The following is a 25,889-nucleotide window of genomic DNA, read 5'->3' on the forward strand; positions in this document are numbered from 1 at the left end:
TTTTAATCCCTATAATTTCATAATCTTTGTTTTGGTTATTGTACTTTCAATTTTTATTGAGGTGGGTCATTGAACTTAAAAAATGTTACCATTTTGATTTATAAAAAATGATATAAAAATGAAAATTGAGAAACCAAAATAATCACTTTTTTAAAGTACAATAACCAAAATGAACATTTTGAAAGTATAGTGACCAAAATTATAGATATATAAATCAAAACAAAAAAAATACATAAACTAAAATAATATTTAAACCTTACCTGAGAAATCAGAGGTTTGATTTCCTAAAATTATAACACGGTAGCTCACAATTTTGCACCGTAGAATGTGGGAGGAAAATTACAAAAGTCCTTCAAATCTAATCATATGTCAGAAAATCAAACTATCTCCTCAGGCTTATCAATGTTATGGACTAATAGGAGTCTTCTTTTGCCGCTCTCATCTCCTGCTTTTACTTTGTTCCAGACACATTATTTGGTAATATCACAGGCTAGAGAATACAATTTTAGGAATTCAAATGACCTTGGCTCATTCATTTGCATTTTGCAGTTTTTTCTCTATACAAAATTAGTAATGTTGATTTTTCCAAAACATCCAGCTTCGAATAGACTAAAAAACATTGTGTGACCACACTTATGAGCTGAAACCAAAACCAATGACGAACAAATTGGAACTTACAAAACTTAAGCTTTGCGCCATAAAGCTATCAATCAAATCTAAAATTTCCTCAAATATAAAGCAAGAAAAAGTTGTTTATTTGGTTTCAGCCCCCATCAAACTGTAGGACCAACAGAGATCAAGATAAATTCTTTGGGCCAGCAGTCAAATTACATCAACCACCTTGCACACCAATTTTGTTGCTGAGCAAAATCTTGATTGAAATACACAACTGAACTCAAAATTCGATATTCTTCCAGAGCCGACTACAATTTTGGCTGAATGCAACCAGAGAGATGCGGCACCGATCGGGAATGTGAAGTTGGCACCTTCAGATTTGAGATATTTGCTGTTTCAATTTCTGAAGTGATTTGTATTTTGATTCACAAATCTTTAGAAACTCATTTAACACTACATGCTTCCCGGTAACAAGCTTTCTTGCAACATCTACAGTATTCCAAGACTTCAATGCTTCGGTAATCCTATGACCAAGCTCCGTACTGTTCATGGACGACGTCAAAGTCTCGAGCGTATGAAAAACTTGCCCAGGTCCATTGTTTCCACTGTTACGAATAGACGAGAGTATGGCTTCTAATTTACCTTCCTCTGATTGGTTGACAAGCCCTTTTAACCACTTCAGCAAGACCTCTAGAATACTACACAAAGATTGTGTTGAGTCCCGTACTGCAAGAAATAGAGGAGAAGAGGATAGCTCAGCAGCTGCTCCCGCTTTCTTCTTTCTTTTACCAGATGGAAGAGAAGATCGAATGCAGGCCTGGAGTATAAGGCCATGCCAAGCTAACGGCTCTGAGACCACCTGCACGAGGGTGCGTATATTGTCGTAAGGAGTGAAGATTATGGACTCCAAGGATCCAACTCCCTCGGAGATGTACTTTTCCAGAAGAGAATCGACAATATTCCACGTACGAGACTGACATCCATCAGCATCTTTTCCCCGTAGCTCATTAGAACACAAGTTCCATGCGTTTAGAAAAACAGCAAAATTAAACCATTCAGCCAAATTGTGGCCAAAATCCTGCAAGAAGAAATTCACAAAATAATTATAACAAAATAACTGAGTCACTGTGATAAACTGACAGCAGGCTCCTCAGGCGTCTTTAGTTATTATACACGCTATATACATAAAGAAACCAACAAACATGCAAAAACATACATCAGTCCATGTCAAGATGCAGATTTTAGGAGTTAATGCATCCAAACCTGAAGTGAAGACTTGAAAAATTAAATAAGTCACGTGCTCAAACTTATTAAAATTTGATAACTTACATAATTCTAAAAACCATCAAACAATAACAAAACAAGCAATCGAAAACCAAGAGTCACAAAAGCCATAGACCTGAATACTTGCAGATAAGTTGCTGTTTTCATCAATAACGTCTGAGTCTACACACAAAGCAGGCTTTGTAGCTCAGGAACTACTTTACTAAATTGTTTAAGTTCAACAATAAATTCTTATGTTTAAAGACAAACAGGAACAAACCTTACAGGAACTTAGTCCATTAGAAACCCCCGTAACCAGTTCAACTGCATCCTCAAAAGTAGATCCCAGCAATTTTGCATAGCTCTCAAGCAAAAATTTTAGCTCCGTGGAGATTTTAGGATCAGATTGAGAACCATTAATCTCAAAGTTCTCCTTAATTGATGTTGAAACACTCTGAATAGCAAGGTAAAGCATGCGAGGAAGAAGAGATCTCCTCTCCACATTTCTCCTAACACCAACTTCCAGATTTTGGTTCTACATTAGTGGAAAAAGTCATAATTACGGACATATTCATTTTTGTTAGTTTCAATGTTCTTAAAGTTAGAGCGACAGAAGAAGGAGAGGGGAAGAAAACAAAAGAAAACACCAAAAAGCTCAAGAAAAAACAAGTTGGGGCAAGAATTTCCCGGCACAAGTCAGTTAATCAAACAAGGGAATATCAATAATGAAACATGGGAGTTCCTTACCAAGTTCTCTTTCGGACAATAGAAAATTCCTTCATAAGGACCTGAGAACAAATAATACCCGTCACCGTAGTCCAAGAAAATACTATCAGACACAAAAACAGAATAGAAAATTCTGATGTCATCAGAATGGAAATAAAGAAACAAAAAGATACGGGAAATCAGAGAGCATGGGACTGCTCTGAAATACGTTTTACAAAATTATGGACATTAAGAAAGAACATAAATATTCAAGCCTAACGGGATATTCTGTTACTTCTCTGGATGGGAATCACACCTGTAATCAAATTTTAGATTATAACAGCCAACAAGCCTTTACTCCTGAATCAACCAAATTTACTGATGAACTTATCCCAGAAATTTACCATCAAATTACACACCGCGTTATTTTTAAAGAAAGGGGCAAAATTAAATGTTACTGCTCCTTCATTTACCTACTGACAAGTCTAAACTTAACTTAAATAAAAGATAAAAGAATATCAACCTAAAAGATAATTTTTTTCTGATGTTGGAGTCCACCACGGACGTGACTGAAAATCTTCATTGAATGTCAGAGGTTTAGAGGGGATCTCATTAGAAAGCTCAACCAAGTGAATCCCAGATTTCAGGTTCGCAAGAGTGTCCTAAGAAAGAAGAAATCTTGAATCAGTAGGCCTCAAACACATTAAGACCAAATAAGTTTTATGTATAAGATGGCACGACTTGTAAAAGTAGTACCTCCTCTTCTTCAATGCTATGTGCATGTTGCTTTAACTGTAAAACTGCTTCTTCAACTCTTGCGACTAGATATTGGCTAGAGTGTTCCAACCGTTCTTTAAATTGAACAAATTCAATAACCTGAAGTACAATAGAGTGAGATCAGTTTGAATCAATTTTATCACAAACTTGGGTATCGAGTGAATGTCAAAACAGATCACAACAGATTGTATTTAGTTTTATTTCTTTACTTATATCGCACTATTAAATGTAGTAATGTACCATTGGTGAAATTTCTATATCTGCACAAGCTGACAAAGGTTGAAAATGCCCAAAAATAGCATCTAGCTCTAAGAAAATACAGAAAAACACCAGAAACATGACAAGACAAGTGCATTCTCAAGCATGCAGAACATAGGGAGAGCACATTGTACTAATGTACTTGAGTATATATTAATAGAGAAAATTCGCGGGTCTTGCTCGTCAACTTTTTCCAATATAAAACCTATAAAGCTAATAGTTTTACTTACTTTTGAATAATTTCTATGGCGATACGCAACAAATGTATGTTCAGCAGACTCTCTGAAGTGGTCATCCATAAACTTCAAGTAGTCCTTTAAAAGATTGCTTAGATCTACCCAAAGAGGGGATACCAACATCTGGGGTAAAATGTGGTGAGAAACAGTTTCCACCAGGATATTTTTTACATCCAACAATTTGTACCTAGAAGAAGAAATACAGTCAATTCTCTTCCTAGCATAGCTAAATAAAGAGGAAATGAATATAAAACAAAAACAAAGAAAGCACTAAATTATCGTATGGAATGTTTAAAACAGAGGTTTTTCCTCTTAACGAGGTGAGGGAGGCGTAAGCCTCAATTTTAATTAAAAACATTTTGCAAATCCTAAATTTGTGTGATTGTGTATTGCAAAACATAATAGTTAAATAAAAATCTTCAACATCACTATTGTCACCACCGATAGGATTGACTTGTTCTATAAACTTGTCTTCAATGCTTCTAAAGCCTAAGTAGTAAAAATAATAATAGTTTAAATTGTAGTGACTCAAACCTTTACATTTTTTAAAAATGAGGTAAATTAATCTTATTTTCTGGTCACTATACAAACCGTGGAGATTTTAAGGTCTAGTGCCTTTTCACACAGGTCCAAGTCTCCTCCATATTGGACCACAAAGGCAAGTCTTGAGGCTAAGAATTAAAGCCTTATACCTTGAGGCAAGGCATAAGCCTCATGAGCCATTTAAAACATTGATCGCATGATTATAACTTGTTAACAAATGTGATACTGACCACTCATAAGCTGACGAAAAAGCGCCTAAATAGGAATACAGGTGCAACAATAAGATCTTGTACTGCCAAACATATCTGCCAAAAATGAGAATTAGATCTACAGTTAGATAAGAGAATTGGAATCTGCCAACACATCAGCTCATACCATGTGCGTGTGAGAGAAGGGGAGAGAGAGCCAACCAGAATGCATGATCATTGTCCTAGTAATTGTAATGTTAATTTTTCTTTTCTTTTTTTTTTTAATAAGAAACAGAAGATTGAATAACAAAGGAGAACAGAAGGATGGGGGATGAGATCGTTCATTGTGATCGTTCATATACGTGTGTGCGCCACACACACACATATATATGTATGTATGAATGAATGAATCATGAAAAAGGCATTTGTAGATTCAAATGATAAGAATATCTAACCTTCTGATGGTCAAGCCCCACTCCAACACCAGAATAGCCTCTATAATGTAGCCAAAATTTTGCGTACGCCAAAAGAGCTACACCAAAACCAATTTGTATCATCAGTGTAGAACAGGCGAATTTGCCACATTATCATAATTGTTAACAATACACTAAATGTAATAAAGTAGCTCAACTAAAAGGGTTGATGGCAAGGTGACAAATGGTAAGTGGTCAATTCATGGGTCCCCTTGGGCCACCTTAACAAAATTAAAAGGGTCAAAAGACATTATTTCTAAATCTTTCCTGTTAAGCATAAAGTGGCTGGCGGGATTCTAGGTATCCAAAGAACGAAAAGCAAAACAAAAAAAAAGGGGGGGGGGGGGGGGGGGGGGGGGGGGGAAATACTCTCAATTTAGACAAGAAAGCTAATTCATTTCTTTGATAAATTATATTAGTACAATATATTGATAATTATCTGTTAACACTTTATACATCACTAAATAATAAAGTAACTCATCTATCATGAAGATATAAACAAACCTCAACCAGCAGATTGCATATCAGTGATAAAAGCTCTTCCCCGTGCATACTTTCTTGAGGATCTAAATCTTTTGAAAGTGGGAGGTTTTTACAGTAGATCTCTGCCATCTGTACTACACAACACTCAAGTTCTGGGATGAACAGCATAATATGTCAATTTTTATGACATAAAATATAACTCCGTGATAAAGTTTGCATCAGAAAGTGCATTCAACAATCTACCCCCCTAAAGTACTTCGGATTCATTGGATAAATGGCATGATATTAGACAAATTAAAGATAACAACTTCTCTCAAGTTTTCTATGAATTATCTTTTCCTAATGCTACATCGTTAGTGTAGCTCCTAGTGCATAGCTTGTAGGCCTTCTCGTGTTAATACATCACATAGAGATCACAAGAATCAATGGAATGAAATCAAAGGACGCACCAGAGACTGGAAGACGGAACATATTTCCACTCAAAACTTGTAGTTTGAAAAGCGTCATTGACTGTCCAAGGGCCTTAGTTGTGATGATAGACGTGGAGGGAGTGATTTTCTTTAACTTCTCGAGTAATTCAGTCTTCTTATTAGGAGCTAACACCTCAAGGAACATTCCAACATCAGAAGAGAAGCAGGCTAGGTGACCAAATCTGTGATCGGGATCCAAAGTATCATTTGTACAGAAATAAAAACCACGATATCATTCATGGATGAAATTAAAACATAATCCTATAATCTCGTTTAACTCTTTTTGAGCCCTGTCACTGTGTAATTATAAGCTTGGTCTATTAATAAAACCGCAGTTTCTTACCCAAAAAAATGAAATCCTATAACCTCATGAAAACCAACAATCTAACTTTGACCAAATGGTTGAAATTTCACAATCCCCAGGTTGTTTAACCTTTTCCCTCATGACACACAAAAACAATATTTTGCCATTAAAGTTATCGATATCGTTCCAACAAAAGCAGTTCTTTATTCTCTTTTTTATTTTTATTATTATTATTTGAAACAACGACTTCATCAGGAACACAGACAAAAAATACAGCCTTGAGGTCAAGGAGTCAAACTTGCACGATAGCCTGAATCTGAACAGAGGACGTCTGATTTAAAATTATAGTATCAGTTGCAGTATATAAGAATGAAGATTATGTTAAATTCTTTATATCTTAAAAATATCTAAAATGAGTTGCAACAAAAAGCAGCCCCCAATCAAGAGAGATGCACTCAAGTTGGACAGACCTAGAAAACAAAAAAAGTACAAAAAGAAAAAAAACAATAGAAATTGAAATTTGAACTTGGAAATCAAATGCAAAATGTACCTGACATAATAATCGGTAAGAGCCCCCAACAACTTTTCGTCATCACCCTTGCCATGCATGTGCTTTCTCCTTTCAATTTCAAGATTGGCCAAGAATGGACCCCTTAAAAGTTTGTTGTTACTATCTTCTTGTAGTTTTTGTATAACAGCCGATGCATTTGATATACGGGAGTCAAACTGCATCACCAAATTTGATAAATTGAATCAGAAAGTAGAGCTGCCTACTCTTAAAGCAACATCAATGCAATAAGCAGAGAACTTCAGAAAATAGATATGTACCAAGTCATCTGCCAAAGGTGAAATCTTGCAAAGCACCGTTTTTGGTGGATGAATTGGATCAACACTTTGTTCAGTGCACCAGTTACTATCATCCTCCAGCAGACAGCCTAGATAATGTAGGAAACACTTCCAATCATCAGGGCTGCCAAACAGAAAGAATAGTCGTTATGGGTATTGGGTGGTAAATGTAAGCATACAGCAATATGGTAGTAAACCGACAGTAGACATTCATATATGCACACGGGTACATACAAAAGAATGATGCTGGTTAGGGTTGGGAGGTGTTAACTGAGAATATAGCATGAGGTTTTGAATGTTGTAATGGTCTGTATCACAAGTATGCATGAGGCAAAAAAACAAATGAACATGAAACAGAATTATATAAACAGACAATTATATGGATAGTAAACCATGTAAATCAAGTACTACTTAAGATGATTATGACAAGTAATTGGATGACAAGGTATGCAAAATAATTGTGAATACTTGGATGAGATTTAGTAGTATATTAAGGCTCCGTTACGGATTGCATTTGCAATCGTAGAAAGTGATTTTGAGAAAATCTTAACCGCTTTCATTGTTTGGTAAATCAAATTATTAATTAATCTAAGAGAAAGGAAATTGTTTTAAATGCCAAAACTGCTGAAAATATTTTCAAATATAGCAAAATGTCACAGTCTATCAGTGTCTATCAATGATAAATGATAGTAGTCTATCAGTGTTTATCAGTGTCTATCACTATTAGACAGTAACATTTTGCTATATTTGTAAATAATTTAGTTCATTTTCTACATTTGAAAACAGCCCCTAAGAGAATTACTTTTAGTATGTGGAAGCTTAAAGTAGTAGCTTTTAGATTCAGCTTTTCTAAAAGTCTGCTAATTTCTTAACCATTTAAATAAATATATTATAATAATATTCTTCCCTATTAATATGTTTTTCACATATATTTTCAAATTTTAATTGATTCAATCTTTTATCATTTTTCTTAAATTTTTGTCAAATAATTTAGATTGATCATACAGAATTAGTTGAAATTCAAATCATATAAAATTTAAAATATATATATTATAATAAAATATAAATTAATTATCAATGTGAAAATAATTAAAATAATAAGTCTACTATGGTTCATATAATTAAATTACACCAATTTAGTATTAATTTATCCAACACCCTATCTAGTTTTTCTAATTTAAAATTAGAATTTATCAAATACTATTTTACTTTCACAACTGACTTTTCAGAAAGCAAAGCTTACCGCAATTATTTCAAAAGCTACAGCAAACCCAAACTAAGCCTGAGATGAGATCACTAACAAGATCAAATAACGTAACTGTTATACAGTCAGGACATGACAAACCTAAACCATGCAAGAAATAAGACAGAGAGCGGAGAAATGTGAATTTTGGTCTCTACAAACTATCATCACCAAATATTTCTATTATCAGACTTTGTCCGACAAACAATTAAGCTTTAAGGTCGGACAATAAAAAAAATGCAAAAACACAAAATACATTTTTAGGATCTATGAACTACCATCACCAAGTATTTCCATTATTATGTTTGATCAAACATGCTGATTTGGAAGCATACCGTAACTCCAAGATTTTCTGAAATATATTGGCAGCATTCGCAAAATCACCTGCCCGAGCAAGAAGCCTCCCCTGTCAACTTGAAGCCAAAGTGCACTAATACAAGTGAGCTCATTACTTTATGAATGCCTACTAACATACATGGCTAATCTTAATATTTTTCTTGATTGAATAATGGGGAAAATGACAACGTGGTGGTGGGTGAGCTGCATTCACTTCATAAATCTTACAGCTTCGATGAAAACCAAGGTCAAGACACGCACACACATTACACAGAAGAAAAGAAGGAAAACAAATCAAAATGTGGCGAAATGTATTCCAGATATTTCTTCATCACCGTCTTCTTGCAATGAATATAAGGGATGGACTCAGAAATATATATTCTGCAATCCTAGACTAAGAATAATCATCCATAGTCAATTTCTTTGAAGTGAGTATCAATTCAAACAAAAAGTTGTCATACTACTGACGAAATTGAATAACTTATAATCATGCAGAATACTTTCTTTGGAAGTGAAAATAACTGATTAAAACCCTTGTCTACAACAGATTGAGTTTTTTTTTTTTTTTTGGTAAGACTACAACTGATTCAGTTAACTGGTACAAACTTCTGAAATCATGAATATAGGAAAGCTTTGAACTGAATAAGTGGTATGGAGAAAGTTCACTATTATTTTCCATTGCATCATGTTGTTCTCATATAATTTTGTTGTTTAAGGTTGATGAAAAAAGCTTCAGAAAATACCTGTATGCGAAGTCTATCAACTTCAACTGTTAATAATGAACCTAATTTCCCAGTGAGAACTTCCAAAGCATCTCCATACTTGCCTTGTTGTTCCAATATTGAAATGTAGAGCATAATAGCTACAAGGATAGGTGAGAATTAATATGGATGAAAATCACTTTTGATTGTAAAGAAGGACCTTCCGTACTGGTTATTAGTATTACAACAAAGAAGGAATAAGAACAAAAAAGAAAGAAAATATTGCACCTTCAGGCTCGTGTAAGCTATGAGAGGCAATATGCTTTTTGAGTAAACCCTCGGCTAATAACAACAGTTTTTCCCCACCATCACTACAAAGCACCTGTAAGAATTTCAGTAACTGCAGCATAAGCAAATTGCTTATGGATGCCATAATCAAGATCTAAGAATCAACTTCGCTTTCTCGAGCGAATGGTCATGTTAATCTCCATATTACAGTAACTGTAGAACAATCTATTAAACTCAAATTAGAAAAGAAGCCCATTCTCTCTAACTTACATAGAAGATTATATTGGCGGAAACAAGGAGTGAACACTTTGATACGGAAGTCCATACCTCATATGTTTTAATTATAACAAGCTTTTAATGTAACAAAGTCACAATGTTTCAAGAAGTCTACAAACTCAACATTGATCGGGGCTTTGACAAGGGAATTGGTAGAGTACTGATAGGTGAATTAAACTGGAAGCTCCAGCACCCAAGAACCTAAAGTTTTAATGCAGCTCCCAGGAAAGTGTTCCGTGGTAAGGCATGTGGGTTCAAGTATAAGGCCCCACCTAATGTGAAGCAATGGGATTTCTAGTTTCCTCTCCATTCCCTCCGTGGGAATAATATCCAAGAGTCTGATCACATATTCCAACAGCTACATAATTGTAAAATATCCTAAATCTTCCATACTTACCCCCATACAACATATCTCCACAATTTGTTCATGAATTTGTCCAGAATTCATTCGTGCTTTTTGCTTTTCTGCCCCTTTTTTCTGCCCCTCATTTATTATTGTTATTATTTCTTTAATAAGGATTGGACCTTTTCTATTTTCTTGAATAAAAGTAAATGCAAGAAGTAACAAACAGCCAGTAGAACCTGCAATTGGATGCTACAAACCGCCCAGAGCAAGAATCTTTCTTCACCTCCAAGTTTATACATCTTGATGGCTGTCTGTGAGGAAAAGGAGAAAAAGGAAAAGGCGCTTTAAAAAACAATAGGTGAAACGTAACAAAATCTTACGGTCGCGTAATAGAAGGGCCGGAGGCTCTGGTCATTCAAGCGTCAATAGAAAAAACGATGTCGACAAATAAACCAACATATGAATAAACTTTTGGGTTTGGAAAAGGTGGCAAGGGTGGGACAAGAACCTGCTGCTGTTTAACAAATGAATGCTCACGAACATAGCAGTTGAAAAGCCCCATCATCAGGTCAAGGTGATTTGGAAATTTTCCACATGCATATTCATAACAGCTAGTTGCCAAGTCCACTGATTGCACGGAGAACAATGAGATAACTCACAGTGAAGAACATGAAACCATGGATATACATCAACTGAATTAGGTGAATTCTACTAACTGTGGTCAAGCCGCTGGAAAACAATTTGTAACGTGCTCAGAGTAAGATCGTCCATCAAGATAGAATCATTAGTATATAATAGCTCTTTGGCACTTAAACAGACAGATAAGGCTTCCTCAGGCTTCCCCATTCTTTCCAAAACCAACGCTTTAAGTGCCTGAAAAAATTCAAGTAGCTCCATTACCTTCAACCCTACTCAACAATTAAACATTCATACACAGCCACGCATTCTAAATTTTTAATGCACCAACGGAGTTATACTAGACTTAGAAAAGAGCCTAATCAAAGTAACCTACAATCTCTTACATACTTAAAGAACCTCGTCAAGATAGCAACAATTAACAAACTGATGAAACATCGAAGCGGCCTGAAATCTTATCAGTGTAATTTACATTTCATTTCTCGTATTATGGCAGTGAAGAGACTAGAAATAAGTAGCTTCCTAGCTCTAGACTTAATCCAACGTACGTATTGACACAATGCTAGTAACAGACAGTAATGGAAGCAGACTGAAATCTTATCAGAGTGATTCTCTTTTCATTTCTCGTATTGTGGCAGTAGAGAGAATAGAAATAAGTAGCTTCCTAGCTCTAGACTTAATCCAACGTACATATTGACACTGTCAATGCTAGTAACAGATACAAATTCCCAAGAATACGCTTAACGCTTATCACTATCAAGAAATGTCAAAGACAAAAGCGAGAACCGTCAGTAAGACACAAAGAAGACGAAATCACTCGGATTCAGAATCAGGTGCAGAAAGAGAAGGGTTGTATTTCATTACCAGAGCGTAAGGAGCATTCGGATATTTGGCAAGAAGTGTTGTTACAGCTTTGAGAGCATTCTTAAATTGCCTAGAATCTATGGCGTCCCAAATCGGGCGGACTCGCCGCTCCGGCAACCCGCCGGCCAAACCGAACTTGGAGGCCATTGAAACTCCTGAGGAGGCGAATGCAATGATCCGCTGCACAAATTGAGTGGAGTAAGGGAATCTTGTCCCTGAATTGAGTTGGAACTTGGAAGTTGGAGAAGAATCGAGCAGGTGTTGGTTAATGGTAAACCTATTTTGAGCGTTTGGAAGTGAGAATTAAAAGTGGCGCCGATCGAAGAAAATTATTCCAACAATATACCTCTCGCCGCTATCCATTGGCCGCTCAAACTTGGTTTTTTGGGTCACCCTGAACCATACCCGACCCGCCAAACCTCGGCCCATCTTTTCCCTTTTCTTTTTTTTTTTTTGTTAAAAAAAAAAAATTGTTCAAAGCTTTCCCAAAAGTAATAATTTAATCTATGATTTTAGTTTGTAACAAATTAGTTCTTCTACTTTTAGTTTTATGATAATTTAGTTCTTGGACTTTAGTATGTAACTGTTTGTGAAAATTTTCTTATTTTTTTAATGAAAGAAAAAGAAAAATGGAGAATCCCACATTGTTTGGGATAACAAGAAGATATCTCTTTATTTATCCTTACCTTTTCTTGTGAGTTTGAGCCTTAAAAGATACCCAAATTTTTGAAGGGGTAGAAAGTATGAAAACGAGGGTTTGATGGTCTTTCCACACGTGTGTCTAATTTTTTTTATTATTAAAAAGAACTTTCCTTTAATTATTTATTAACTTTATGACCTATGTTAGTCATCCAACATTGGCTTTCTAGGTCTATAAATCGTGCTTCAATTCTTCTTAGGAAATATGAAAAAAAATTTGCAGTTTCTTCCCTTATTTTGTTTTCTTTCTCAATTGCATGTTTCTTTTCCTACATTTTATGGGCACATTCTAGAAAGGTGTGAGTATTTTCGATCGTTTTTTAAGGGTACCCAAATTTTAGAAGGGGCAAGAAAGTAGGAAAATGAGGGTTTGATGGTCTTTCTACACATGTGTCATCGTTGTCGTCCATTCCATTGAGATGGCGAGGCGAGGGTGTGGAATAGTAATATTTTTATTATTAAAAAAAATTTCTTTAATTATTTATTAACTTTATGACCTATGTTAGTCATCCAATATTGGCTTTCAAGGTCTATAAATGGTGCTTCGATTCTTCCTAGGAAATATGGAAAAAAATTTGCAGTTTCTTCCCTTGTTCTGTTTTCTTTCTCAATCGCATGTTTCTTTTCCTACGTTTTACGGGCATAATCTAGAAAGGTATGAGCATTTTCGATCATTTTTTGATGCAATTCCAATCGAGACAGATTTGATCTAGGCTATTTTATCTTGGGGACAGTATGGTATTCTTTCTGAATTGCTTGCACAAAGGGTAGAGCCATGAAATGTCTTAAAGAGTGTGTGATCCGCGATTCAGCCTTTCGCAAGTTTATGTTTTGTAGGTTTTGTTCGCTACTGTTAAATCCTGAGCTTCTCTTCCTGACACTTTTTGCAGAGTAGTTGTTCCAACAATTTTAAGACGATTTGATCTGTCACTATTAGTGATGGTCATATCAACATATAACGATATTTTGTCCACTGATTTCAACTGTTTTTTCCGATTTGAAGGGGCACACTTCAAATGATGGAAATAGAAGATGTTCTTTCTCACTGTGAAGAAAGTTGCTAAAGTCTGCACCACGAAGAAGCCAAATTGTCTTACAAAAAGATCCGACCGAACAACAGATCAAAGATGTTGCTGTTTGGGAAGAAAATGATTTTCATTGCAAAAATTTTATTTTAAATGGTTTGACTAATGATCTATATTACTATTACAACACGATGACTACAACAAAAGAAGTCTGGGACACCTTACAGGAAAAATACGATACCAAAGAGGCCGGTTCAAAAAAGTATGTTGTCAACCATTATTTGAAGTTCCAAATGATAGACAAAAAAATATGTGGATGCACAATCCCATGAATTGCAAAAGATTGCTCATGAAATCATCAATGAAGGTATGCCTCTAAATGAGCAATTTCAAGTTGTTATTATTGATAAGTTACCCCACTATGTGGAAGGATTTTAAAAATATACTGAGGCATAAAACCAAGGGATTTTCCTTGGAAAGTCTGATAACACGCCTGATGATTGAGGATGAAGCCCGAAAGCAAGACCAAAGGGAGGAGGTGGATGTCGTACCAAGAAATTTCGCCTCTGTTATTTTGAAACCTAGACTAAAGCCAAAAGAAAACAAGATGAAAGTTCATAATTGTGGATCCAGCAACCAGAAGAGTCAAAAGAATCAGAAACCCTTATTAGGAGGAATGATACAATTTATTTATTTTTACTGTAACAAACCTGAGCATTTACCTATGAACTGTAGAAACAAGCGTCATCTCATTGTGTAGGCGAACCCGGTTGAAGAAGAAATAGTTGTCATGATCACATAAGTAAATTTAAAGGATTAAATCCCCGTGTAGCAGAAAATTTCAAACCTAACTCTAGTTTTAATACCAAACAAACATTGCATTGGAAAATAAACCTAGGCTAAATATATACTTTCAAATATTAAAAAAAGAAAGAATTTCATACCTTTAAACGTGTTGGTGAAATTCCTCTGACAAATAGACACAACACTCCCAAAAGGCCTTCGTCGGCATCCTCCGTTGTATCTATTGAGGCGGGATGGTGGGATCCCCTTTTCTTGACTTGAGAGTAGGGGAGGAAAAAAATTGAGAGAAAAAAAAACTTCTAAGAAAAAGCAGTTTTTTTCATTAATCGATATATAAAGTGAGAGGGAGAGAGAGAGGGAGGGGGAAAAAACGGGTAGAAGACTCCTTCTCCCCATCGATCTCGTAACTCCCTAACGTGGGGGTTACATAATCTCCCTTTTTTAAAATTTTATTTATTCTTATTAAATAAAATAAATAAATATAATTTTAATTAATTAATTAATAATAAATATATTTAATTTAACTAAATAAATCAAATCAAATTTAATTTATTAAAAATTAAATTAAACAATTATTAATTAAGAATAATTAAATATCTCATATATTTCATATTCTAATACATCCCTCTCACATAACTTATAGTTTAAACTCAATCAATTTAATCAAATCATATTTAATTAAATATAATTAAATTAAAATAATCAATTATCCAATTAATTAGTCATTAAATTAAATCTCATATTTAATTTAACCTTATAATTGAATCACATTCAATTATCTTTTTCTCATATAATATATAGTTTTAATGTGCATCTTATGCGCATTATTTTTAACCTATAGTTTTAATATGAAATTAATTCATATTACATTTAATATTTGAAATCCTTCAAATATTAATTCTCCCATAAATTAATTTTTAAATCAAATTCAAAAATAAATAAATTTAGATCATAAAGTTTAATTAAATTATAAACTTTATATTATAATGTATCAACATACATTATATTATTTTCCCTTACTTGATTTGAACAATTAAAATTACTTTAATTTCCTCCATACCCTTTTTCGAGCTACCAGTGAGATCTAATGGACCTACAAATCAGAAGCTCCAACGATATAAGATTAATTGGCTAAACTCATTAACCAAGTTAATCGATATTCGTTAATTGTGGGTACACTCCACTATGGACTCACAGTTGCCCTCTTCTCACTGTAGATATATTTATGTGTCCATGGATATAGACCAAAAACAAAAAATTAGTCCTTTTATGAGTGTTCGTAACACCAGTTGGGTTAAATTACCGTTTTACCCCTGGGTTACTTTTACATCCTTAAGTACCAATGCTCCTCTAATGAACAACCTATTTGTGGTCCAACCAACAAACAGAAATCCCTCTTGGACCAATGAGAGGACAGGACCTTTTGTTCAAGACTCGGAAACACCACTTAAGAAAACACTCATATACTTTTCTAAAGTAGAAAAGGATCGAATTCCATCTTATGAAATTATGTTCCCAATTATCTACTCAGTTTCTCCAAAATAGTACGTATATTGAGTCGGTGAGTTAGCCACTCTCACCCTTGAAAATCAAAGGACAATCCCTCATGAACAGAAGTTCATAACTGACTTGGGATTGAGACTAAGTTGCCTAGGTCATCCTAGTGAAATAGAAACTTAACTAGTCAATGGTGTTACAACTAAGGGTTACTATTTCGCGGTCCGGTCTCATGCAAACTCATTGCATGGGATACCCCCCACTCACATGTCTCCTACACGAACACGTCGAATCACTCTGTTTGTATCAAATACAAAGTGGATCATATCCATAGTGTTACAAGATAAGATACCCAACCTTATCTCTATACTTATAGACCCTTTAGGTTATATTTTGAATAGTAATCCTCGTATGTCTCCATATACAGCTCAAGACTCATACAACAACCCAAGATGTTAGTTTATTGGATTAGAGTTATTTAGGCAAGATTAACATAATATAAACAATAACGCTTTATTAAAAAACATCAATAATAATTTATTAATGAATAGTCAAAAGTTACATTTACTAAGTTTTAGGGCATAAAACCCAACAAACTCCCACTTGAACTAAAAATTTAGTTAGTGGGATATATATAAAAATAATCCAAAGCTGGAAATGTCAAATGTATAATGTACATTACATGGAAAGTAAATATACAAATATAATAAACTAGGGCATCCTTATACCCATTACACATCTCCCACTTGTCCTAGATTATACTATACACATGTCTCGCAGACCTAGACTCTCTAGATGACTCTCAAACACTTTAGTCGAGAGAGTCTTCATAAACAGATCAATGATGTTATGCCCGGAAGCGATCTTGGTGACAATCACATCTCTTTGTTGCACAATCTCTTGTATGAGGTGATACTTCCTTTCTATATGCTTTCATCATTTATGGTTGCGAGGTTCTTTCAAATTGGCTACAGCCCCACTATTATAACAGTATAACATAATGGGCAAATCCATATTTAGAACAACTTCCAAATCTAAGAGAAACTTCTTGAGCCATACTGCTTCTTGAGCTGTTTCACAAGTAGCTACATACTCAGCCTCCATAGTGGAGTCTGCTATGCATCCCTGTTTAATGCTTCTCCAAACTACAACTCCTCCGTTAAGGGTGAACACTGCCTTGATGTAGATTTCCTAGAATCCTTGTCAGTTTGAAAGTCAAAGTCGGTGTATCCCGTAAGGATAAAATCCTTAGCCTCATACACCAGCATGTAGTCCCTCGTTCTCCAAAGATAATTGAGGATATTCTTAATCGCTGCCCAGTGGTCTAACCCTGGATTGGACTGGTACCTACTGACTATCCTTATAGTAAAACATATGTCAGGCCTAGTGCAGAACATAACATACATTAAACTACCCACAACTGAGGCGTAGGGAATGCGTCTCATATCCTCAACTTCTTAAGGTGTCTTAGGACATTGCTCCTTAGACAAATGAACCCCATGTCTAAAAGGCAACAAACCTTTCTTGGAATTCTACATCAAATATCTAGACAATATCTTGTCGATATACGTTGCTTGAGACAACGCTAGTGTTTTGTTCTTACGATCTCTAATAATTTGGATTCTAAGAACATACTGCGCCTCTCCCAAATCTTTCATTTGGGATTGGGCTGCTAGCCAGTTTTTTATGTCAGTCAGATACCCTACCTCATTCCCAATGAGTAGGATGTCGTCCACATAAAGTACTAGAAAAACTACTTTATTCTTAATGATCTTCTCGTAAACACAAGACTCATCAATATTTTGGTCAAAACCAAAAGATTTGATTGCAGTATCAAATCTAATATTTCAAAATCTGTACGCTTGTTTCAACTTATAAATGGATCGATTTAGCTTGCAAACCTTTTGCTTCTGACCTTGGGTCATGAACCCCTCGGGCTAAGACATAAAGATATTGTCTTCAAGATTACCATTTAGAAATGTAATCTTGGCATCGATTTTCCATATTTCATAGTCATAATATGTGGCTATGGACAAGAGAATTCTTATGGACTTGAGCATAGGAACAGGAGAAAAAGTTTCCTCATAGTCAGCCCCTTCTCTCTAGATATAACCCTTTGCTACAAGTCTAGTTTTAAAGGTCTGTACCTTCCCAACTGCAACTCTCTTTCTTTTATAGATCCATTTGCACCCGATGGGTTTTACCCCTTCAGGTAGATCTACTAGTTCCCATACTGAATTGAAGTACATAGATTCCATTTTGAGGTCCATGACTTTGACCCATTGGTCTTTATTTACGTCATTCATTACCTGTCTATAGGACAATGGATCATTAACACCATCCTCAGGTATGACAATTTAAGTTTCAGTTAAACCCAAGTCACGGTCGGGTCGTGTCTTGACACTCCCACTGCATCAAGGCACTCTCAACGATTTAGAAGAACGAGATGGACCTGAAGTATTGGCTCCTTCATTAACCTTTGTTGAAGGACCAACTTCCTCTTCAACAACATTTGTTGGCTCTTTAGTAGCTTCTCCTAACACTAACTTACTACATGGTTTATGATTCTTCATGTGGTCTTTCTCCAAGAAAGTAGCGTTTGTCGATACAAATACCTATTTTCTTGTGGGTCGTAGAAAAGACCACCTCTCGTTTCTTTTGGATAACCAACAAATTGGCACAGTCTTGAACGATGTTACAATTTCTTAGGATTTGTCACAAGCACATGTGTTGGACAACCCCAGATACGAAAGTAACGCAGAGTAGGTTTACGCTCCCTCCATAACTCGAAAGGTATTTCAGAAACACTTTTCGAGGAAACATTGTTCAGATGTGAACTGTAGTCTCTAATGCATACCCCCAAAACAAGCTAGGCAATTGAACATATCTCATCATCGAGCGAACCATGTCTAACAAGGTTTTATTTCTCCTTTCTGATACACCGTTTTTCTAAGGTGTACCAGGTGTGGAGAGTTGGGATTAGATTCCATGGTCTATCATATAGTCCTGGAATCTTTGATCCATGTACTCTTCTCCTCGATCAGATCAAAGTATTTTAACTGTTTTACTTAATAGGTTTCAACTTCAGTCTTATACTCCTTGAACTTTTCAAGGGCTTTAGACTTATGACCCATTAGATATAAGTAACCATATATGGAATAGTCATCTATAAAATATATGAAGTATTTGTACCCTCCTCGAACTTTTACATTCATTGGACTACAGAGATCTGAATGTATCAACTTTAAGGGTTCTTTGGCCCTATAACATTTTCCAATAAAAGGTCTTTTAGACATTTTTAGAATCATCTTCTAACTTATTTAGAAGTCCATTCTTTACCAAACGACCGATCCTATTGATGTTTATGTGACCTAGTGCCAAAGATAGATGTTATTACTTTTAGGAGAAATATGTTGTCGTTTTTATTGAGTATTAGCAGTTTTAAACATCTCATGATTTAAAAGTGCTTTTATTTCAGTTGGTCTTAACACATAAGTTGTTTTCTAATTTAGCAGAACAAATTTATACACCATTTTTCGAAATGAACGCTTCATTAACTGAAAAATTTACTGAATATGATTGTTCTAATAAACAAAAAAAAGATAAAGTTCCTTCTTATCTTAGGAACTATATACAGATTTTCTAATAAAAGAAATTTATTTCCATAAAACAACTTTGCATCTCCCACTACCCGAGCTAAAATGACGTCTCCCGTTCCGACCCTGAGCGTCATCTCACCCTCTTCCAACTGCAGAAATGAGCTATTTCCCTGTAAAGAAGAGGAAACATGATTAGTTGCTCCTAAATCAAGTATCCAGGCAAACTCATCATGCTCAATAAGGCATGTTTCTAAAACAAGTAAATCAAATTTACCTTCCTTTTCCTTCTTCTTTTCAGCGAGGTACTTAGGGAAGTTCCTCTGTGGAAACATTTGCCCTTGTCAGCACCTTGGCTTTTCCCTTGCCCTTGTCAGTAGCAGCAAGAGCCTTCCTCTTGTTTCCTTTCTTCTTCTGCATTTTCTTAAAAGTAGAAGATTGATATACAACTTTAGCCCCAGAGGATGAACCCTTGTGAAACTTTATTTTGGAATGGGCAACATTTGTCTCTCATTCTATCTGTCCTTATTTTTCAGAAGAGATTGATAAAGTTGTAGATCATTCAAGAGACTACTCAGGTTGAACTGAATTTTGTTCATCATCGCATTACTGTGAAATTGAAGAAAACTTTTTGGAAGAGATTCTAGGATGAACGCAACCTGACTACGCTTGTCTATAACTACTCCATTTGCCTCTACAATGTTAAATTGGACCATCATGTCTAGGACATGTTCCCGAATAGATGTGCCCTCTTTCATGCGGCAAGTGTAAATGTACTTGAGGGCATCATGGTGGAGTTGGTAGGACGGTTGTCCAAACATCTCCTGGAGAGATTCCATAATCTCTCTTGCCGTGACCATAACCTCATGTTTCTTGGCCAAGACTTCAGATAAGCTGGCCAAGATATAGAATCAGGCTTTTTCATTTGCCTTTGTTCAGCGTTCATAAGCATCTTTTTATCGCTTGGGATGCATTACAAGCAAGGGTCGGAGGACATTCCTCCATTAAGACAAACCGCAAATTGTCTACAACAAGAATTGTATTCAAGTTGGACTTCTACGTAGAATAATTTTCACTGGTTAATTTTTTATTTTTAAGTAGTTCTATTATAGAGGAAGACATTACTGAAAATAAGCAATGACCGTATTAGTTATCTTTGCCTTAACCCATCACATAAGCAAATAAATGCATAAAATCCAATCAAATTCAGCAAAACAAGTAATCAAAGAATCCTAAAAAACTATTGATTCAATTTTGCAACGATGCTTCAGAGGTTTAGTGTAACCGCCACCGAAGGGTGATCAGCTACTCCTCTTCTAAAATGAGACAATTCTCAGCTAAATCTAATTCCATAATGACTCATATTCCTATAGACTTTAGCCACCGTTGTTCGGTCAAGGATTTGTTAACACATTTAACTTATCCCCTAAGTCTAACTCTCCCACTTTCAGATCCCAAAAGTATGCACCAACAGGCTACCGTTGGGAAAGACAACTGTCGGTGATTAACCTAATAGACCCTATCTTTTCCAAGAGTTCATGGTGTTCTGAATCTTATCACCAGACCCTCCGAAGGGATGGTTACTTTAGGACAACACGTAGGCAGATCATAGAAATCTCACGATGTGACCTTGAGGTGGAGACCGAGGGATACGTTGACACGTTTCCTCCTCCCACTTACTATAGACACTTTCCCCAGTCACCTTGTTATTGACTCATACAAACGCTTTCCGAAGGAAGGCCGCGCCCAAGGCGACAATAAGCCGAGTATGGATCTCACTTTGTGAATATAGGGACGTAGGAGCAAAACTTGATTTTAAATATCTTGTTTTGTAATTTAAAACTTGATTTTAAATATCTCGTTTTGTAATTTTCTCCCACTAAAGTGTCCTACCGTATTTTTAGGGTTTATTTAATTGAGATAAATCCGACTAAGTAATCTTTCTAAGTCTATTCTTATTATAACACTTATAAAAAGAAAAATAATCTATGTTCTAGGTGAATTAAACTCCTTTAATTAACCTAGTGACAATGTATGCTAATATAAAACTATAATTAATTCAATTCAGGTTCCGAGTCAGTTCCCAGGTAGAAGGTGTTTCGTTAACCGTCAACTTAAAAACCCTCAGCCTTAGACAGAACTTCACCAGTAGAGTTCCCTTATAATCATAGTAATGTTTTTCCTACTTAATTCATTAAAAATATTTTAAAAACTAAGAAAAAAAATTATAATCATATTAAAAGTTGATCTTATATCTAATTAGTTTTAAAAATTTTAAAATTAATTTATTAACCTTATGATCTTGACCATTCCACAAAGCAGGCCCCATCCGTAGCTTTACTAGGATAAAGTTTCCCTCTTATATCCATATACTACAGACCATTTTGGTTATCACTCAAGACATGATCCACTTGTATATCACCACATACATGCTTGAGTTACATACAGATAACCAGAGATTTTATGTTTATTGGTTTGTGGTAAAGCAAATAAAACATACAACTGAGCAAAATCAAGATGTGTAGTAAATATCATATATTATACAATGAAAGCGTTAATACAAATAGTTTACAAACTACAGGACACGAGACTTTAGAGAATCAACCCCAACAATCTCATACTTGTCCTAAAGCGAAGTGGAGTGTACATAAAACTAGTACAAAACAATAAACTACGGCATAAAAGCCCAGTACAAGAAAATTCCCACTTACTCTAGTCTAGCCGCGAGCGATCCTGTAGACCCATACTCTGAAGGTGACCCTCAAACACTGTAGCCGTGAGAGCCTTCATAAACGGGTCAGTAACATTGTGCTCTGAAATGATTTCGTGATTATCACGTCCCCTCGATGCACCATCTCGCGGATTAGATGATATTCAACTCTATGTGTTTTTGCCGCACTGTGACTTCTCGGCTCCTTGGAGTTTGCCACTGCCCCATTATTATCACAATATAGGGTAATGGGCCTAGACATATCTAGAACAACTTCCAGTTCTGTCAAGAACTTCTTGAGCTAGACGACCTCCTTAGCAGCTTCATAAGCCGCTACGTACTCCACCTCCATAGTGGAGTCGGCGATGCACCCCTGCTTAGTGCTTCGGCACACTACAGCTCCTCCGTTAAGAGTAAAGACTGACCCTGATGTGAACTTGCGAGAGTCCTTATCAGTCTGAAAGTCGAAATTCGTGTATCTAGTAAGGATCAAATCCCTAGATCCATACATGAGCATGTTAGTCCCTCGTTCTCCAAAAGATACTTGAGGATGTTCTTCATTGTGGTTCAGTGACCCTGGGCTTGGGTTAGACTGATACCTATTGACTATGCTCCACAACATAGCAAATATCTGGATGAGTACAGAGCATTGCATATCACCAAATTGCCAATGACAGATGCATATGGGACTCGTCTCATCTCTTCAACCTCTCTAAGGCGTCTTAGGACAACATGTCCTTAGACAAAAATGACTTCATGCCTGAACGGCAGTAGGCCCCTCTTGGAGTCCTACATCGAGTACTTGAGCAAACATCTTGTCATATGTAAACATGCCTGAGATAGTGCTAGCACTTTGTTTCTTACGATCTCAAAAGATCTGTTATACCTAGAACAAACTGAGCCTCTCCTAAATCTTTCATTTGGAATTGGGGCTCTAGCCAGTTCTTAACTGCAATCAGTAGACCTACATCATTCCAATGAGTAGTATATCGTCTACGTACTAAGAAGACACTGAAGCGTTGATGATCTTCTTGTATACACAAGGTTCATCAACGTTTTGGTCAAAGCCATACGAATTGATCGCAGTATCAAACTGTATGTTACAGATCGAGACGCTTGTTTAGCCCGTAAATGGACCGATTTAGCTTGCAAAATTTTTTGCTCTGACTTTGGGCCATAGAATCCCTCGAGTTGCACATATAAGATAGTCTCCTCAATATGTCATTTAGAAAGGGTCTCTTAACGTCCATTTGCCAGATCTCATAATTATAATAAGCCTATAATGGACAGGAGGATGCAAATCAACTTTAGCATGTAGTAGGCGAGAAAGTCTCCTCATGGTCGACTCCTCTACCTGGGTATAACCTTTTGCCATAAGCCAAGACTTGAAGGTCTTGTACCTTCCCACCAGCACCCCATTTACACTTGTAGATCCATTTACAACCTATAGGTCTTACCCCATCAGGTTGATCTATAAGATCTCATACTGAGTTGAAATACATCAATTCCATCTCGAGATCCATGGCTTTGACCCATTCATCTCGGTCAACATCCCCCATTGCTTTCTGATAAGACAACGGATCCTCAACGTCGCCATCTGCTACCATAGCAAGGATTTTCGTGAAACCCAGAAAGTGAACGGGCGAGTCCGCAACCCTCCCACTACGTCGAGGTTCACTCAATTCTTGAGGTGGAACCGACCTACTAGATGAACTCCCATCAACAACTCTTGTTGATGTAACAGGTTCTTCAACAACTTTTGTTGAAGTTTTAGTAGTTTCATTGGAAAGCTCACGCAACACGACTTTACTTCGTGGACCGTACTCCCTTATATGATCCTCCTCCAGGAAAGTAGCGTTCGTTGAAACAAACACCCTATTTTTTGTTGGACCATTAAAATAATCCTCTCGTGTACATTTGGGGTAATCTCTAAAGAGGCATAACCTCAACCATGATTCTAACTTCTTGGGATTAGCCTCAAGCACGTGTGCAAGGCAACCCCAGATGTTGAATTGACATAAACTAGCTTTATGCCCATTCCACAATTCCAGAGGTGTTCTCACAACACTCTTGGAGGGAACACAGTTGAGTATATATACCGCAGTCTACACTGCGAAACCCTAAAACGAGTCCGGTAAGGAAGCGTAACTCATTATCGAACGAACCATGTCCAACAAGGTTCTACACCATTTTGCTGAGGTGTATCCGACACTGAGAGTTGGGAAATGATTCCATGTTCTGTCGAATAGTCCTGGAATCCCGAGTCCAAAAACTCTCCACTTCGATCTGATCGAAGTGTTTTAATTCGTCAATCCAATGCGTTTTCAACTTCAGCCTTGAACTTTTTGACCTTTTCAAAGGATTCAGACTTCTGTTGCATAAGATAAACATACCCGTACCTAGAGTAATCATCCGTAAAACTGATAAAATACTCATAGCCACCTCGAGCTCGCACATTCATAGGACCACAAAAGTCAGAATGTACTAACTCAAGTGGATCCTTGGCTTTATAACCTTTTCCAGTAAAAGGTCGAAGGCAAGACTCGCACACTGGTAAAGAATTTTCTTCTAACTCACTTAGAAGTCCATTCTTCACCAATCTCTCAATCCTATTAAGATTGATGTGCCGTAAAAGAAGATGCCAAAGATGGGCATTTTCTTTTGGAGAAATACGTCAACGTTTTGTTTGAGTTACGACAGTTTTAAAAAGTTCTGTGTTATGGAGGGAATTAATGGCTAACAGCCTAAGCACATATAAATTAGATTCCAGATTTGTTGTACAAACAATAACACCATCTTTATGAGTAAACGCTTTATCCATATTGAAAGAAATAGTGTATTTACATTGCAATAAATAAACACTTTACAGAAATGAGGTTTTTTTTAAGTTCGGGAACAATATATACATCATTAAAAACTAGAAACCTATTATGTAAAGCTAACTGAAGCCCTCCCACTGCCATAACTGAGACGACATGCCCGGTGCCTACTCGCATCGTCATCTCACTAGCCTTCAACTTTCGTCGGGATCTAATCCCCTAAAAAGAAGAACAAACGTGATTAGTGGTGCTTGAATCAATTATCCAGGAAGAATCATCATTCTCCACTAAACAAGTTTCAAGTACAAGTAAATCATATTTACCTTTATCTGTCTTGGCCTTAGCCTTGGCGGCCTTCCTTTCTTTCAACCAGCGAGGACGGTTCCTCTTCCAGTGTCTATCTTGGTTGCAGTGGAAACACTTTTCTTTTTCAACTGGTGGACGCCTTCTTGGGGCGACAGGCGGTGGGTTAGTAGGCGCCTTCCTTTTTCTCTTATCACCCTTCTTCTTCTTTCCCTTTGCAAAGTTAGAAGTAGAAGGCACAAACTTCATCCCTGAGGTCGAACCTCTATGGAACGTCCTAAAGGATGAAACAACATTTGCCTCATTCTTCTTCTTTTCCTTACTTTTCGGTAAAGATTGGTAGGTCTGCAACTCGTTGAGGAGAGTTGTAAGGTTATATTTCACTTTGTTAAGAATCACATTACCAACAAAGTGCAGGAAGCTCTCTAGCAAAGAATGCAGGATTATGCTAACCTGGCCGCCCTTATTGATGGTAGACCCATTCAACTCCGCCACATTGAGTAGACCATCATGTTAAGCACATGTTCATGAACAAAGGTGCCTTCTTCCATTTTGGAGTTGAATATATACTTAAGAGCCTCATGC

The 25,889-nt window shown here is 36.2% G+C and overlaps 1 protein-coding gene across 1 annotated transcript; it reads right to left on the reverse strand.

Annotated features, from left to right (window-relative positions):
- Positions 1-503: 503 nt before the first annotated feature.
- On the reverse strand, positions 504-12,183 carry LOC120088281 (N-terminal acetyltransferase B complex auxiliary subunit NAA25). The gene is made up of 19 exons (XM_039045465.1): positions 11,852-12,183; positions 11,068-11,224; positions 10,860-10,978; positions 10,588-10,662; positions 9,730-9,823; positions 9,484-9,602; positions 8,740-8,810; positions 7,144-7,285; positions 6,866-7,041; positions 5,991-6,193; positions 5,563-5,693; positions 5,041-5,117; positions 4,628-4,702; positions 3,849-4,041; positions 3,340-3,459; positions 3,107-3,245; positions 2,626-2,666; positions 2,159-2,413; positions 504-1,693 (listed from the first exon to the last, which is right to left on the reverse strand). The coding sequence occupies exons 1-19, from the start codon at positions 11,996-11,998 to the stop codon at positions 989-991; spliced, it is 3,039 nt and encodes a 1,012-aa protein (XP_038901393.1). The 5' UTR covers positions 11,999-12,183; the 3' UTR covers positions 504-988.
- Between the last annotated feature and the right edge of the window lie 13,706 nt (positions 12,184-25,889).

The sequence above is a fragment of the Benincasa hispida genome, chromosome 10, assembly GCF_009727055.1.
Source record: "Benincasa hispida cultivar B227 chromosome 10, ASM972705v1, whole genome shotgun sequence".
Lineage (NCBI taxonomy): Eukaryota > Viridiplantae > Streptophyta > Magnoliopsida > Cucurbitales > Cucurbitaceae > Benincasa > Benincasa hispida.

What these genes read in the sequence shown, in the direction of transcription:
- LOC120088281 (XM_039045465.1), bottom strand. Translation starts at nt 11,998, where the DNA reads ATGGCCTCCAAGTTCGGTTTGGCCGGCGGGTTGCCGGAGCGGCGAGTC. An exon ending in CAGAAAATCTTGGAGTTACG is followed by an intron (nt 7,286 to 8,739) that starts GTATGCTTCCAA and finishes TCTGTTTGGCAG; the next exon opens with CCCTGATGATTGGAAGTGTT. An exon ending in TGGGGCTTGACCATCAGAAG is followed by an intron (nt 4,703 to 5,040) that starts GTTAGATATTCT and finishes CATTTTTGGCAG; the next exon opens with ATATGTTTGGCAGTACAAGA.